The 17,612-nt window shown below is 36.2% G+C and overlaps 1 protein-coding gene and 1 long non-coding RNA gene across 7 annotated transcripts in view; one reads left to right on the top strand and one right to left on the bottom strand.

The window, feature by feature from the left end:
• The window catches only part of LOC144371665 (uncharacterized), a 181,876-nt gene extending 165,919 nt beyond the window's left edge, over positions 1-15,957 (bottom strand). The window contains exon 1 of the long non-coding RNA XR_013431636.1: positions 15,819-15,957. This is a non-coding gene — a long non-coding RNA (uncharacterized LOC144371665). The remainder of the gene's footprint in view (positions 1-15,818) is intronic.
• The window catches only part of Gabra3 (gamma-aminobutyric acid type A receptor subunit alpha3), a 213,235-nt gene extending 196,329 nt beyond the window's left edge, over positions 1-16,906 (top strand). For all 6 annotated transcript variants that reach the window (XM_040286804.2, XM_040286798.2, XM_021735402.3 and 3 more), the window contains 2 exons: positions 5,371-5,582; positions 14,669-16,906. In XM_040286804.2, the coding sequence (XP_040142738.1) occupies positions 5,371-5,582; positions 14,669-15,004 (548 nt within the window). In that variant the 3' untranslated portion in view covers positions 15,005-16,906. The remainder of the gene's footprint in view (positions 1-5,370; positions 5,583-14,668) is intronic.
• Positions 16,907-17,612: the final 706 nt, after the last annotated feature.

Consider the following 17,612-nt stretch of genomic DNA (forward strand, 5'->3'; position numbering starts at 1 on the left):
GAAATATTTAAAGGCTCCATGGAAGAGGGAATTAAAAAGTTCAGTGTCCATCACATGAACTGATACTCTAGTATGAAGATGAGTGAAAGGATTACCCATTTGGGTTAAAAAAAAAGTTTTAGTTTTAAGGTTATTCAAGGAAGGCATGGAGCCTAAGTAAAGTTGGGGGTTACAACTAAGGTTGTGTTACACTAAATAGTGGCCCCCAAAGACATTCATGTCAAGTCCCTGGAACTTGTGAATATAACTTTAAATGGCAAAAGTAACTTTGAAGAGGTGATTAAGTTCAAAAGCTGGGAAGATTATCCTGTACCTTCTACATGGGCCCTAAATGCAATCACAAGTGTTCCAAAAGTGAGAAGGATATTTGACTACAGAGAAAAAAAGCAGTGAGATGATAGAAATAGGACAGATTGGAATATGTTCTTCTGTTGGCTATGAAGAAGGAGGAAGGGGTCCATGAGAAAAGGAATCCAAATTGTGTAGTTCTGGAAGACAGAAAAGTCAACAGTTTATTCTTCTAGAGAATTCAGAGGCAGTGCATTTCTGCTGACACCTTGACCTGAACTCAATGAAATTTATTTCAGACATCTAGTGTATGAATAAATTTGTGCTGTTTTGTCACTAAATTTCCAGCAATTTGTTACATAAAAGTATAGGACATTAATGCAAAGACACTGGCCATAAATTCAATACCATTGAAGGGTCATACCCTCAATGTAAGAGAGCACTAGAAAAATACACTTATCAGTGCAGGAGACAACAAAAAAGCATTTTTATTTTTGCCTGGGCTCTGTGTGAAATATGGAATTCCTTGAGAATTTATTTTTTAATTTAATCTTAGCCTCAAACTAATTTAGAATTCATATTTACAGTAACTGCATTGATGTGAAAGCCTCCAAGTTGAAATGTTAATTTAAAAAGTGATTGCAGAATTTTTATGTAAGAATGCAGAGCCAAAAATAGCCAGTATTCTTCTAAAGAAGAACAAAGCAGAGACACTTTCCCCACAAAAGTGTCAAAAATGATTAAAAAGCTATAGTAATTAAGACTTTGTTATTGGCATAAAGAAAAGAAAAATAAATAAATGAAATACTATAGAGAGCTGAAAAATAGATCCATGCCCATGTGTCTGGAAACCTGATTTATCACAAAGATGGCATTGTAGAGAATTAAATTAAAGTTGGTCGTAGACTTGAAAATAAAAGCTAAAATAATGATGCTCTTAGAAGAAAATCTAAAGTAATATCTTTGCATCATTGGTAGGCAGAAATTCCTTATTGCAAAAAAATTAATAACACCAAAGTAAAGGAACTAATACATTCAACTTCATCAAATTTAACAATTTCTGTTAATCAAAGGGTAACATTAAGAAGATGAAATGGCAAGCATAGACTTGGATAAAGCATTGTGCATATGCATAAGACTTATAAAGTACGTATATTCCTAAAATATCAAAAGTTCCTGCAACTCAATGATTAAAAGGCAAAGAATCCAATTAGATAGATAGATAGATAGATATAGATATATAGAGAGATAGATATAGATATAAAGATATATATAGATAGATAGATAGATATATTTCATACACTTATGGGCATATATATAAATTTTACATACATAAAAATGATAAGGATCTTTTTATACACACACACACACACACACACACACACACATGCATGTCCATAAGTGTATGAAAAAATCCTTATCATTTTTATCAGGGAAACATAAAGTAAAAATTCACAGAGATATCAGTTTAAAAACATGCATGGTCATATTTAAAAAGATTGATATTGTCAGATACTAGAGAGCTTCATGAACAATTAGAACTGTAAGACACTACTGGTGGGAATGTAAAGTGAAAAAAATATTTTGAAAGTTTAAAATATGTTTACCCTATAATCTTGGTATTCTCCTACATATACATTTGCATTATTAGATATAGACTTTCAAAAAGCCATGATGGCTATATTTAAGTAGATTAAAGAAATGTGAGAAATCTGGTAGATGCATGGAAATTAAATGAGAGAATGATAGTTGGAAAGACAGAGAGAGAGAGAGAGAGAGAGAGAGAGAATATATCACATGCACACAGAGAGAATTTTGGAAATTGTAGAACTGAAAAATACAGATTAAATCTCAATGGTTTATACATAGTGGAAGGATAATCCATGAATTGGAAGATAGGGCAGAAGAAGATAACTTAAAAGGACACAAATGTAAAATACATAGGAGAGAAAAGACATACAATGTTTTTGAGATGGCCTAATTGGAATCCTAGAAGAAGAGAAGTGAGAGAATGGTACTGATGAAAAATTTAAGAGGTACTGGCTGATCACTGTACAACCTGAAGAAAGATATAAAGTAGGGACAGGATAAGGGAGGAAAAGTGTAATGAATCTGACCAGCTTTCTTATGTACATATATGAATATACCACAGTGAATCTCAACATCATGTATATTCACAAAGTACTGCTTTAAAAAAGAAAACCTGTAAGTAAATAGCAGATAGATCAGTAAAGGGAAGGGAACAAGAGGAGGGAGGAGGCATGGAAAAGGGGAAGTACTGGGGACTGAGTTACAACAAATTAAATTATGTCAAAATGAAGCCAATTATTATGTATAAATAACCAATAAACATTTTAAAAATCTATAAAATCAAGTAGGATAAATTAAGACATGAAAATAAAGACACATCATAGTGAAACTTCTGGAAACAAAAAGCAAAAAGAACAAAATGGTCTTAAAAATAACCTAGAAGAAAACACATTGTCTTTAAAGTGATAACAAACATACTGACAACTGACATCAACAGAAACAAAAACAGGACATTTTAGACAAAAAATAAAAAATAAAATAAAATGCTAAGCATCCATCATTACCATCCAATCCTCACTCAAGGAAACACTAAAGGTTATTTATCAAACAAAAGGAGAACCATCCTTGAAAGAAGGTTGAAGGTGTATTTAAAAACAAGAATGAAAATAAAACAAAATATGAGTAATGGTAATGTGAATTGAATGTATAAAATAATAACAAGTGATTTATTGGGTCAATAACATGTTTAGAATAAAATACTACACTATAATATAATCTATATAAGTTAAGTTAGTGATACATGAAGATAAAATGCTCTATGGGCTTTCACTATCAGGGATAAGTGTACCAATTAATATTTAATTTTCATAAATCAAAGATGCATGCTGACTGAAACTCTCCTATATCTTCTGGGAATTTTAAATGTTACAACTACTTAAAAAACAGCTTGTGTCATATGAAACTAAACATATGGTCACCATATGATCTTGCAATTCCATCCCTAGATATTTACCAAGAAAAATGAAAGCATACACTCTTACAAATACTTACATGTGATCATCCAAACACCTTTGTTTATAGTTGTCAATTATTGGAAGCAATCCTGATGTCTATTAATAGATGTCCCTGAATACATGAATACATTATATTCTTTCAATACATTTTGTCTGAAATTAAGAGGAATAACTAAAGATAAATGAAAAACATGAATGAACCTAAAATATTATGCCAAGTGAAGGAAGCCTGGAACAAATGAGTTCCGACTATACAATTTTATTTTCATTGCACTGATCACACATGCAGTTTGGCTACCCCATGTAATCAAGTAAATGAACTAGAAGTGCTTAAAAGAAGTGAAGGGTCAGTCAGTGCTACCTGAGCCTTTCAAGAAGAGCTTTCTAGAAGAGTCTTGAAAGAAAAGCACTGGTTAACAGGCTGGATCTCTTTTTTAAAATACTTAGATTCTCTTTGCCCATCCACAAAGTGTTCTGAATTTTTGATTAAGAGTCTACCAAATCTGACCAGCTAAGAGCTCTCCATAAGATGACAGTTCTAATTAAACCCTAAAAAAATCTCTACTGAGATATAGTGAAGAAATGTGTTTTGCAGTTCTGTTCTCTCCAGCTAATCACATGCACAGTGCTGTGCATGTGCCAGGGTGGAAAATTGTGTTTGCTGATAACCATAAATGAAGTAGCTTCTTTTTCCTTAAGTTACTCCTACCTTGGTATGATATGAAGGTTACTGAGTCTTGGGTTCATTCTTAGAGTTTACCAGATTATGCATTCAAATTATTTTAAATAGATACTAGTTACATGGCTGATTCCTAACGGCTTGAAATGTGTATTATTTTTCTAATCAGCTTGATGACTCCCTACCTAGTTCATGCAAAGTATTCTTTTAGGGTCTCTATTTAAATCGCACTGAGTCCGTGTTCCAGTCTGGATTGTCATGTATATAGCAAGTATATAAGTAAGGTTTACAATGGAGCAAGATGGGAATGGAAACCCCAAGGCTGCAACACATATGGTTGACTCTCTGGATAGAATTATGACTTCATTCCATGCTCTATTTGACCCAGGCTCATAAGGCTCATATTTCCCATCCTCTTCAGCATGTCAGCACTTAGAAAGAAGTTGTGATTGTTCCTTCTTCAAGTGTGAATGATTTAGATCAATTTATATAAACAAAAGCTCTGGTTTTACAAAAACTCACAAGACACAGATTTTGTATCAGAGACCTAAAGTGTGGTGTGACTACAGGACGATTTTCCATAATAATTATTTCATTATTAGAAGAAAGTCTAGAATTAAAGAACTGAAAACCATACAGATCTCAGAGCATGTTCTTTTAAAAAAATAGTTGTAGATGGACACAATACCTTCATTTTATTTATTTTTTTAATGTGGTGCTGAGGATTGAACCCAAGGCCTCACACGTGCTAGGCAAGTGCTCTACCACTGAGCCACAGCTCCAGCCCCTCAAACCATGTTCTGAATCTTGCACTCAGTTTTGGCCTATTCAGAATAGAACCACCAAGATGCGGAAGGCAGTGAACAAGAAAATTTCATAAGGAGAACATGGGTTTCCATACCCATTCTGGAGATGAGTAGGATCACAGGAAATCATAGGTCCCATTTTTCAGGTCTCTGAAGGCCTGTTCTGGAAAGGGGGGAGTGGAATGTTTCTTTTTGTCACAAAAGGAACTCTAAGAGCAGTCAGTGGGCTGGTAGTTAAAGAGAATGCAAATTTCAGCTCAAAAGTGGGTTTTTCTAATTTTAAGACTCTCTTATTATCAAATAAACTAATTTTACTCTTCAGTAGACATGTTTAAGTACAGGTTAAGGGAAAACTGTTAGAAGGTCTGCACTGAATATTCCTATCTCTGTGCCAATTGACATAGAGTGACTACAAGGTGGACCCATCCATTCGGCTTTGATATCTGTGTATTTTACTTTAAATGGACCATTTCAAGTAGGAATCTGGTAAGCTCATCAAGTAGACTCTCAACGCATTCCAGTTGCAACTTGCTCTCATATTATCTCTCTCCAGGTGTCACCACTGTTCTTACCATGACCACCTTGAGTATCAGTGCCAGAAACTCCTTACCTAAAGTGGCATATGCGACGGCCATGGACTGGTTCATAGCCGTCTGTTATGCCTTTGTATTTTCTGCACTGATTGAATTTGCCACTGTCAACTACTTTACCAAGCGGAGTTGGGCTTGGGAAGGCAAGAAGGTACCAGAAGCCCTGGAAATGAAGGTGAGATACAACAAATGAGAGCTAGGAAGCACTCCCTGAGAGAACTATATTGAGACCAGGAGTGAGCAGCCTATAGCCTGCAGGAACTGGGCAGGGCTGTGTGCTATTCACTGGGGTCATCAATCCAATTCTCAACTGGAGTGCTTCTTGGCAAGCTGGAGTTTTGTCAGGGGCGGGGGGGGGGGGGGGGCGGCAATGAAAAGAGAGCAGGTGTTCTCAGTCCATAGAGGGTGTGCCATGGAGGGTTTACATTATCATCATCAAATGTAAGTGTGATCCTGCTAGATTCAAGGGAAACCCATTGTTTTTACAAAGTCCCCTGGAAGCTTGCACTCTATGTTAAATCCAATGAAAAATCTCTAGAGCCACCTCTGCACATCACCTTCCGGTACATTTACCTTACAGTCAAACCAAATGGATCATCATTCCTTCTGTCTTTGCTTATTTTTGTTTGTTTGATTGTTGTTAATGTTGTTTGGGGGGGCACTGTGGATTGAACCCAGGGTCTAACCACTAAGAATTGAACCACTAAGCCACAGTGCCAGCCCTTTTTAACATTTTGTTCAGAGACAGGGTCTCAGTGAGTTGCTTATGGCCTTGCTAAGTTGCTGAGGCTGGCTTTGAACTCGTGATCCTCCTGCCTCAGCCTCCTGAAAAAAATGTGCTACTGTACCCAGCATATTTGCTTATTTTTTATTCTCCACTGAAATGCTATTTCTGCCCCCCATGCTTGGTGAGAGCCAATTGAAATGATACTTTCTCCATAGAGCCTTTCTAGAATCATTTAGAGATGTTTAACTTTTATGTGGGAGGGTACTTCTGATATTAAAATAATTTATTTATGTTAAAAATATTTGTTTGGCTCCTTGTTAGACTGTGAACAACTTGAGGGCAGGGACTTATCTGTATCCTTGCACAGCAGACACATTATATTTCTTGTAGAAATAGATAAAGCAATCATGAAATTCATATGGAAAAATAAAAGACCCAGAATAGCAAAAGCAATTCTAAGCAGGAAGTGTGAATCAGGCGGCATAGCAATACCAGACCTCAAACTATATTATAGAGCAATAGTGACAAAAACAGCATGGTACTGGTACCAAAACAGGCGGGTGGACCAATGGTATAGAATAGAGGACACAGTAACCAATCCACAATATTACAACTATCCTATATTTGATAAAGGGGCTAAAAGCATGCAATGGAGGAAGGATAGCATCTTCAACAAATGGTGCTGGGAAAACAGGAAATCCATATGCAACAAAATGAAACTGAATCCCTTCCTCTCGCCATGCACAAAAGTTGACTCAAGTTCATATTTGACTAGCATTTATTGTCTATATAAGCTCTTATGAGTAGTGATTCTGCTTCTACCTTGCAAGAAGTTTCCTTTACTCACAGGAAAGCACTCTATATATGGTACACTTCTATGTATGTGTACATGCATGTGCCCAACAGTAAACATTTGGTTTTGTATCTTTTAATTTTCCACTCCTTACCTTCTCTGACCTTTATGGTGGTCAAAAATAATTACAAAATATTTTAACTACCAGCATGACACTGATTTTATTTTAAAACAAAGATCATTTTTTCCTCTCTGAAGCCATACTAGCCACTTTTTGAGATCAAGGTTATAAAAGTATTTAAGTTTCATCAAAACATGAATTTTTAGGACTGAGAATATAGCTGAGGTAGATTGCTTGCCTAGCATGTGCAAAGTCCTGGGCTTGGTCCTCAGCACTTCATAAAAGAAAACAAAAACAAGATAAATTTTTAGTTTCCTTTATTTGCCTTGTTGTTTTATTTGGATTGAGAGAGGAAAAGGAAGCAAAGATATACTAACTCTAACATAGTAAACTTAAATATTTCTAGAATATATTATTAAACAGATATTTTAAGAGCAATTAACATAATAAGGAATATATAACCTGAGTTTGCTAAGAGAAAATTATGACAAACTAACCTTATGACCTTTATAAAAGGTTTAATGAGCTGGTAGATCAGGAAATGTCATAGATTTTATCAAGTAATTTGAGTAACTTTGCATTATGCCTCCATGGTGAATAGAAAGTAGTTAAAAATAGTTATCATTAGGCTGATGTAATTGGTTGACCAATTGAATTCAAATAGAATTCACTGATGGATTGACATTAACTTGAATAGAGATCCCTGAGAATAATTCATGCTTTTTTTTAACCCTTCAAATGTTGTCATCAATGACTCGGATGAAGACACATAAGGAATAAGATTCACATTTATAAGGGAGTGTTAGTGAATGTTAATAACTTGGGAGAGGAATATTTTTGAATTAAAAATCAAAAAGAATTTCTGAAGTTTGAAAGGACAATCTAAAGCTAAAAGGCAACATTTTTTAAATCAAAAATCCTGGGATGTAAAATCTTAAAAACGATTGCACATTAGAAATGTAATTTTGGGGGGGCTGGGTTGTAGCTCAGTGGCAGAGCACTTGCCAAGCAAGTGTGAGGCTCTGGGTTCAATCCTCAGCACCACATAAAATAAATAAATAAAATAAATGTAAAAGAAAAAGAAATGTAATGTTGGAAGATGGGAGAAATTCAAATGTAAACTTACCATGTGGCACAACATTTAAGAATTGCAATTTGATTTAGTTCTGAGTTAAAATGTATAACAAGTACGATGATAAGCTCATTTTCTTCTGTATAGGTTGACTCATGTGAAGTTTACTCTTTCAATTTGATTGATATACTGGAGGAGGGGCAAACACTTCAAGAAGGTGGTTATTTCTAATTATAGATATCTGAAAGGCTACCAAGAATATCTTGTGAAAAAAATGAGGTTGAGTTTTTTGGTTTCTTTGTTTTTGTTTTTGTTGTTGTTTTTGTGGCCAGGAAGAGGTACTAAAGTGGTTTGAACATAGAGAAGTAGAGTAGACTGAGAAATTGTTGAGGTAGATGTCAAAAATAATGACCATTTCTCCACCCAAACAGTGTTGAAAATTATTTTTTTTAAAAAAAAGGAACAAAAACAATGGTCTAAAACTTTTTTGAAAAGATGATGATCTTAGTCTTCCTTCTTAGCCTTCCCTGTGGTCAAAATATTTACATTCTCTATAAGAAGCAGATTGTAACATTTTAAAAATAAACTATGGAATGCATAAATGTATCTATAATGTGAAGATCCTATACTTTATACTTCCATGATGTGTAGGAACAGTGAGACTCATAGAAATAGGCATAAAGTACTTTGAAGTCAGCATACTAGAATTTAATCATAGTTTAGCCTTTTTCTGCCTTTGGAGGGAGTTATTAAAACTTATTTGCTTTATAAAGCTAGAATGAGTGAGCATGAAAGTTTTAAAATATTATAACTGATTTAAAAATTTATTTCTGATCTGTATTATTGTCAGGGATTAGATAAAACGTAGGAGGAAAGATTATAGAAGAGAAAATGGAACAGATGAAAATAAAGCCTTATTTTTAAATGAAGACAAATGACTGCAGTATAATTATACTCTGAAAGATGAATGAACTGTGGGCTTCTGAGGATCAAGTATATGTGTTTTATAACTGCTTATTCTGACATTACCTCTAAAATGACGGTAAATTAATAAAGTAGGTATAAAGCCACAAATACCAGGAAAGCTGGAAAATGTTTGTCAGTCAAACAAAACATTTGAATACATCTTTAGAAAATTGAATATGAATCGAAGGAATAATAAATTATTTATCAAGCTGGAGTAAGGCAGAACCCAGGAGAAACTCAATGTTCAGATACATCAGGCACAATAGAGAGAACAGAGGTGCAACTAGGTGGATTGGTTAAAAGCATGTATACAGATTTTTAAAACTCCAGAGCCTGTCCAACATTTGAAATTATTCATCCAGATACATGCTCTACAGAATGAAAAGCAAGATTTCCCTTCATTGTTAGTCAGCTTTTCATCACTGTGACAAAATCTGAGTAAAACAACTTACTGGAGAAGATTTATTTTGGCTCATGGTTTCTGAGGTTTCAACTCATGGATAGCTGGCTCCATTGCTATGTGCCTGTACTGAGGCAGAGCATCATAGCAGGAGGGAAAGGGCAGCTGAAAGGGCTTAACCTCATGGTAGCCAGTAAATAGAGAGAGGGAGGGAGAGAAAGTGGCAGGGAGGGGAGCTGAAGATGAGGAGTACCCTTCCAGGGCGCACACACACCCTGTGACCCACTTTGGACCACCAAGCCAAACTGTATTGTAAGACAGGAACCAGAGATTTAAAGAATAAAAGACAACAACATCGTGTCTTGGAGAGAGAGAACAGAGATAATATCAAGAATTAAAGAGAAGGGGCTGAGGATGTACCTCAGTGGTAGAACACTTACCTAGCATGTACAAGGCTATGGATTTCATTCCCAGCACCAAAAAATAAATAAATAAAAGAAGAATTAAAAAGAAATTAAGAAAAACAAATCCAACTTATATTTTGGGTTTCACCATAAATTTGTATATATTTTCCATTAAAAAAGAACAAGATGTTATATAAAATAAAATCAAATAATAAAGAAGAGTTCTTGATATTAAAATAATATACTTGCCAAAATAAAAATTTTAATAGTGAGGTAGAAAAATAAAAGGAAGAAAATCACCCATTAAGTTGGAGGCAGGGGAGTTAACATAAAAGTAAGAGACGTAGGGATGAAAAGTTAAGGTACAAGACTTTGAGAATCCAAGAAGTTCATATAATTCAGAAATCACAGAATGAATGAACAGGAAGGAAGGAAATTAAGAAAGAACTAATACAGAAATATTTACATGGAAAGTCCTAAGACTCCAGACTCCATAAGTGTTTTTATGTGCCTACATAAATGCACATCTTCATGAAATTTCAGAAATCTAGGAACAAAATTGATAATCTATACATTATCTAGAAAGAAAAAATTTATTTGCAAATAAATAACAAACAGATTTCTCAACTATATTAGATATTGGAAAACACTGAAGCAGTAAATCTCATAAAGCTGAGGAACAACTGATAACCAAAGTATCACTTAAGTGAAAATATAAAGTAGTCATTTTCAGGCCTGCAAGAACACAGAAATGTCATCTCCCAGGTATCCTGCTTTAGGGGAATATTGGAAGATATATTCTACTACAATAGTACAATAAAGCATAAAAGAAACACATAGAAAGAAATCTCTCAAAGAAGTGGAGATATGTGAATTGCCTGAAAAACAATTCAAAATTATTGGTTTAAGAAAGCTCAGTGTACTTTAAGAAAATACAGAGGAACAATTCAGTGTTATCAGGAAAATGATTAATGATCAAAAATATCAAATTAACAGATATTGAAAGTATTTTGTTAAAAAATGAAACAAATTCTTAAATTGAAAATGGAATGAAATAGAGAACATCAACAACAGAATTCAACAAGAAGAAAAAATAATCTGTGAACCTGAAGATAGGTTATTTGAAAATACACATTTAGAGAAGAAAAATTATTAAGTATAAAAAGCAACAAAGAAAGCTTATAAGATTTATGTGACAGCGTCAAAGGAGCAAATCCTACAGTCATAGGAGTTTGAGAAGAAAAAGAAAAATGATGGGGTATAAAGTTTATTTAAATAAAAATGATGGCAGAATACTTTCCAAATCTGGGGAGAACAATAAATATCCAGGTACAAGATCATAGGCCTCCAATCAGATTCACTGCAAACAAAACTCGGTTGAAATGTATCATAGTCAACAATTGCAAATAAAAGACAGAGAATATCTTGAAAGGGGAAAAAAACAGAAACTCACATGTAAAGGAGTTCCAATATATCATAGTATATTTCTCAGTATAGATTTTATAGGCCAGAAGAGAGAGTGATGATAAATTCCAAGTGCCAAAAGAAAAAAAAATGACAATGAAGAATACTGTATCATGCAAAGCTGTCCTTCAGAAATGCAGAAATAAGACTTTCTAAGACAAACAAAAGCTGAGGGAGTTCATCACCACCAGAATCATCTTATAAGAAATGAAAAAGGAAGTTCTTCAAGCTGAAAGGAAAAATTGCTAATTAGTAACACAAGAACATATGAAAGTATAAAATACACTGCTAAAAGTTAAATTTAGAATATTCTAATACTGTAATGGTGATATGCAGACCACTTACATCATTAGTATGAAAGTTAAAAGATGAAACTATTAAAAATAACAGCTATGAGAATTTGTTAAAATATAACTTTTGTAGAACTATATCAAAATGGATTCTACTGTCATGTATAATTAAAACAATCAATAAAAAATCTAAAACAGAAAAAGATAACAATATAAAAAGATACAAATTGTGGAATCAAAAACAAACTATTAGTGGAGATGGGAACACAAAGTATAGAGTTTTTATCAGTCTAAACTAGCATGTTATAATGTAATGTAAGTCTCATGGTAACTACAAAGAAAAAAATCAACCGACAGTGAAAAAGCAACCTACAGAATGGGAAACAATATTTGCAAACCATGAATGTAATAAGAGATTAAAATCCCAAACATATAGGGAACCAATATAATTCAATTGCAAGAAAATAAGCAACTCCTCCTCAATACTAAAACGTTTGCTTTAATTTTCTTCCTTGACAATGCCAGTAAAAAATACACTGACTGATTAATATATGTTTTGTTGGAAATGGTGAGTGCAATTAAAAGATAATTTTCCTTTCTTAAAAATATGTGTGATTGGATTGACTCCTTCTTCTCCTCATCTATAGAACACAAAGTACCTATGGAGCTAAAGAAAGTGTTTGTTGTTCAAATTATTATTTCAGAGACCTGGTCATAACCAGCTTATAACATGAAAGCTTTCTAGCAAAATCAGGGCAGTGGTTTTGTTTTTCTTTCTTGGTATTCCTATTTTAAAAACAGGATTACTAAACAAATTAATAAGTAAGCAGGCAAACAAGTAAAGCACTATTATATTTAAGAGCAAAAGCATTTAACAGCAGGACTCTATTCACAAAATGACTTTGCTAATTATAAATGAGTCTTATGTAGTATTTAAAGCATTTACAAGGTTCTTAGAAGCCCTAGAGTTCTGTCCCCACCCTCCCCTTATAGCAATGTGATGCAATCCTCAAAGAGAAAAAGAAAAAAAAAAGCATTGCTTTTAAAATGTTCTGCTAGTCAGACTGTTCATTTTCTTAAATCAACACCCCCTCATCTTTGATGCTTGCCCTTCCTGATTGAAAACACTGAAATCAGTATAGGCAGGCTGAGTGGGAGAACATGGCATATAGAACCTTTTGGGATTTGACCTCTTCCTGTCTGCACACCCTTAGTTTATGCAATTCTTTGCCATGCACACTGTGAATCAGCCTCTACAAACTCCTTGACATCCCTCAGACACTGCCCTTGGCCTATGTAGTGGCCTTTGGTACATCTTCATCTGATGAGTTCCTGCTCATCTTCTGTGAGCCACACCACAAAACCCACTGCTTTCTCTGAGCCACCTTTTCCTATACCTCCTAGTTTTTGCTCCCCCGCCTTTTATTGAATTCTCATAACACTTTGCTCAAATCTATTATAACTCTGATTACATTCTATGACAGTGTTCACAAGGCTCTCTCCCACACTGGTCTGTGCACTCTTAGAAGACAGGGACTAAAGCTCTCTTACCTTTTAACCTTTCCACTTAACCCTTCTTGACCCAGTAGACATTTAGTAAATATTGAGCAAAAGTTATTACTAGGATCAGGAAGGTAAATGGCACTGAGGTTGAAAGGAGAAAAGAAAAAATCATGGGAACTCTAAAGCAAAGAAGAAAAGAAATTAAAGAGATTAGGAGAAAGGGGCAATAAGAAAGGGTAGGAATAGAGACAGCTAGGATGTAAACAAGTAGGAAATGGAGGAGTAAAGAAACAAAGCCTGAGTTCTGAGAAGCAAATTAACATCAAGAAAGGAAATGTGAGGTGGCTGAAATTGGAGCATTTCTAAGCCAAAGAGGGATGGAGGAAAGAATAGGTTAGAGTGAGGAATGAGGCAGCATGTAGCCTATAGCCCATGAGCCAGGCCCCTGCCTTTGGCTAGAGATGAGGGCTGCCCTGCTCCCTTGCTTTCCCTGCCCCTAAGTGTCTCTGTTCTGATTCAAACCTAAATATTGTCACCTCTTTTTTCTTCAGCAACAGGGGAATTCTAGTGAGGCTCCATGTGTACATGAGTGCATATAATGTGAGGACAAATGGGCATGTGTGTTTGCTTGCTTCCCTTTGCCACTTTGGGTGTTTTTACTCTGAAACATAAGCCCAAAGGGCAATGCCATAGCAAGCCCTCAGCTGTCTCTGCCTTTGCTGTCTCTGCCTTTGCTGTCTCAGAAAGGTCATTTTCATAGCCCTTTGGGGAGGCTGTGTCTCCTGCATGAAATCTGGCAAGAGTGGAAAACCTTGGTGTGTTCCCAACCTTGTTGAATACATTACAGTGCATGAAGGCTGGGATGTTTGTCATAATGATGCATGTATACATACCATAGTATTTATTGTGCCTTTAAGACAAAATGACTTTGCGGACTCACCGAGCTCTCTTCCTCAAGGAAGATATACCACTTAGAAATTATGTTCTTTTGGAGTTATTTCTTGGGTAACCAAAAATGTCTCTTGTCTATAAAAAGCAGCATAATGCAGCCATGGATAACAAACAAGAGTCCAGGTTGCTAGTATGAGCTCACACATTTAGTTTGAGGCTAAGTTTTCTCATCTATCAAACTATATAATATATAAGGCCCCACTTATGACTAACAGTCTGTAGTTAACCTGTGGTTGCTACCACCATTCTATCATCTGATCCTTTCAACAACCTGCCAGTTATTTTGATCCTCATTTTACAGATGAAGAAACTGGAGCTACGAGAGGAGAAGTGACTCAGACAAAGCCACATAGCTAGTGAGCCAGGATGATGCGTGTTTTCTGTTTTCAAACTCATCTTCAATTCACCCTAGACAAAATCCTGGCTATGTATTGGCTTCATGGCCCCTGTTTCTTAATTTCCCTCATAGCTCCTCCTTCCTGTAGCCACTGAAGGTACTGTGTATAATGAATTAATTAGCTTCTGTTTTATTCTTCCCTCCTCCCCTCTTCTCCCCTTCCCAACCTCTAGAAGAAAACACCAGCAGCACCAACAAAGAAAACAAGCACCACCTTCAACATTGTGGGGACCACCTATCCCATCAACCTGGCCAAGGACACTGAGTTCTCCACCATCTCCAAGGGCGCCACTCCCAGTGCCTCCTCAACTCCGACAATTATTGCTTCACCCAAGGCTACCTATGTGCAGGACAGCCCTGCTGAGACGAAGACCTACAACAGTGTCAGCAAGGTTGACAAAATTTCCCGCATCATCTTTCCTGTGCTCTTTGCCATATTCAATCTGGTCTATTGGGCCACATATGTGAACCGGGAGTCAGCGATCAAGGGCATGATCCGCAAACAGTAGATAGTGGTGGTAGCACGGCAACCAGAGCACTGCATACCCCATGAAGCATCCAGGCATCTAAACCCCTGGGCTCCCCTCTGTGTGTTTCAGGATTTTTCTTTTTCACCCCTTCCAAACTCTGACTCTCAATTCATATTTATGAATCTCAATGAAAGTTCAACGACAGAAAAATTACTCGTCCCTCTGACATTGCTTAGTGTTCCCCCATCTGAGCCAAACACTGCCATTTGTCCAGTTGCTCATCTTAGTCTACCAGTCTCCCCCAGCTGAGGGCACTGCATGTATTTTATTGCACTCTGCCCACTGCAGAAAGAATTGGGGACTCTGCTCCCTAAAGTGGTAGCCTTTGCTATTTGAGAGGTATAGACTGAGAAGATTTGTTGACTGGTTTAGACCAGACAACTCTTACTCACTTGGGAGCCAGGCAGGCCTATCACACATAGTCCTGTCTGCCACCTCTTCTGCCTACAGCATAAGAACTGGTAGGAAAGGCAGAAGCAAGTACTAACCTGTGTTTATCATCCCCAATCCCTTTCTTGGCTTGGAAGTTAGTGAGGACAATGAAGGCTCAAAACTATCAACCATGTATGGTCAAAACAAATAAAACCCACTGGGCCAGACTGGCACTGAGATGGCTGTAGCCCTGTGAGGTTCAGCCCCTCAGGAAAGTACACTTGTGCTTGGTATAGCTCTCTTCCAGGAAATTTCTCTTCAATGCCTTTAAACAAAAAGATGTTAACAGAAACAAAAAAAACCATCTACATTGAATGCTTCTACGAGAATTTTTAAAAGTGGGGAAAGATAAGAAACTTACCTCTTTTGCTAAGGCAATAGTCAAATACTGGATGTGATTAGAGGGGTTGATGGTAGTTAAGGATTGAAGACTGGTGCAAATGAAAGGGTCACTGGCAGGATCAAGTCAAGTTTTTCCTTCCATATCCTCCAAAATCCACACCCTTCCCAATCTCAGGCACTTTGCTCCCACCATGTCAGGCACTTCTGGTCATCTGTGAATGCCAGTTCTTATGAGGGGCAAACTGGTGATTCATACAAATATTTCTAGTTAACTTTGAGTCAACTAAATCATTAACTTTATTACCAGTTTTATAATGAATTATTTACAGGCCATTTAATCTCATTCATTCTTAATTTTAATGTGAGTAAAAGGGACAGGCATAAATTAAAAAATTTATAAGTAGATAAATTGAGTCCCAGAAGTTTGAATAGTTGTCTAGGGTCCCTTCAAGTATCTTTAATAAAGAACTATCATATGCCTCTCTCCAAAGGCCAAAATGAAGAAAGAACCGAGAAGTCAGTCCACTGTGACTCAGGATCAACACAATGTCAGTGAGCTTTCTGGGTCATGAGTGCACATTTTTGGGATACCAAAAAGGTCTTTAGAAAGTTATAATGCATCCCCCAAGAAGACCACTGTAATAGTCATGACTTAAAGAATGAGATTCTTTAAGTCCACAGCTCTAGACACTTTGGATCTGAATATTTCACTAGTGCAGAGTATCCTGGAAGTTCAAGGTAAAGCCACAGATGGCACTACAAGCAGATTCTCCCTGCCCGCCCCCTGAACAAAGCTCCTAAGGGGTGTATCATTAGCTGCTGGTTGCCCTTTCATCCATCCTTCCCCCATCCCCTGCTTCCTTGCCATTGCTGGGATAATGCATGCCAGTCCCATTATTCCTAAGACTGTGTCTGTAGGTAAATTCATGACTAGAAGAGTGTAGTTTCGTGGATAAGTGGGGATGGGGGGTGGGGGTGGGCGGGGCTGTTACTGATTGTCAAGGATTTAGAATGGAAGCCTGACCTTTGCCTCTCTGTAGAAATTGTGTTTCCAAATGCTTTGGTGCAATGTTTAGCGGCTGTTTATTAAACCCTTTCTGAGTTGTACTTGGGCTGGAGAACTTTTATTGGTCACTCTTTGCCTACTGCAGACAGTACACCCCTGTTCTTGTGCCACCCTTACTTACACTTCTTAACACCATTAGAATAAGCTGGAAGAAAGTTATCTCAAAGCAAGAACACCATTCCAGTGATGGAGCCCATGTAAAAACAGAGCTTCTATCACTCAATGGTCTTATTGGCCACTATAAGAGAGAAGGAAACAGATGTGTTGCTTCCTATGCTATATTCATCAACTCCCTGGGAATAAAGAAAGATACTGTCATTATAATTCTAAAGGCTTTCTCTTTTCCATTGATTATTATTTCCCTTAGGCAATAGTTCTCTTAGTATTATTGGGCAGAATGAGAGTGAGTGTTGAGAAATGGAAAATGATTCTTTATATTGCAGAGTAAGAAGAAATCTGGGAAATAATCTCAAGAGATTTACTTGGGAAAAGTATTTGGGTCCTAAAGGATGGGAAGAGAATTTCAGATCTTAAAAAAAGGGTTTTCTCATTTAAAATAAAGGAAGGGACTTGGATGATCTGATCCTTGAGGCGTGTTCCAACCCTGTGATCATCTGATGTGTGTGCTATTACTACAGTAATTCTAGTCCCTGACAAGTTCAGTCACATTCCAAAAACAACTACAAGACACAGAAGGCAACCTCTTATATAAAATTGTCTAATTACCAAGATTTAAGTGTTGTTTCC

This window comes from Ictidomys tridecemlineatus, chromosome X (assembly GCF_052094955.1).
Source record: "Ictidomys tridecemlineatus isolate mIctTri1 chromosome X, mIctTri1.hap1, whole genome shotgun sequence".
NCBI classification, from domain to species: domain Eukaryota; kingdom Metazoa; phylum Chordata; class Mammalia; order Rodentia; family Sciuridae; genus Ictidomys; species Ictidomys tridecemlineatus.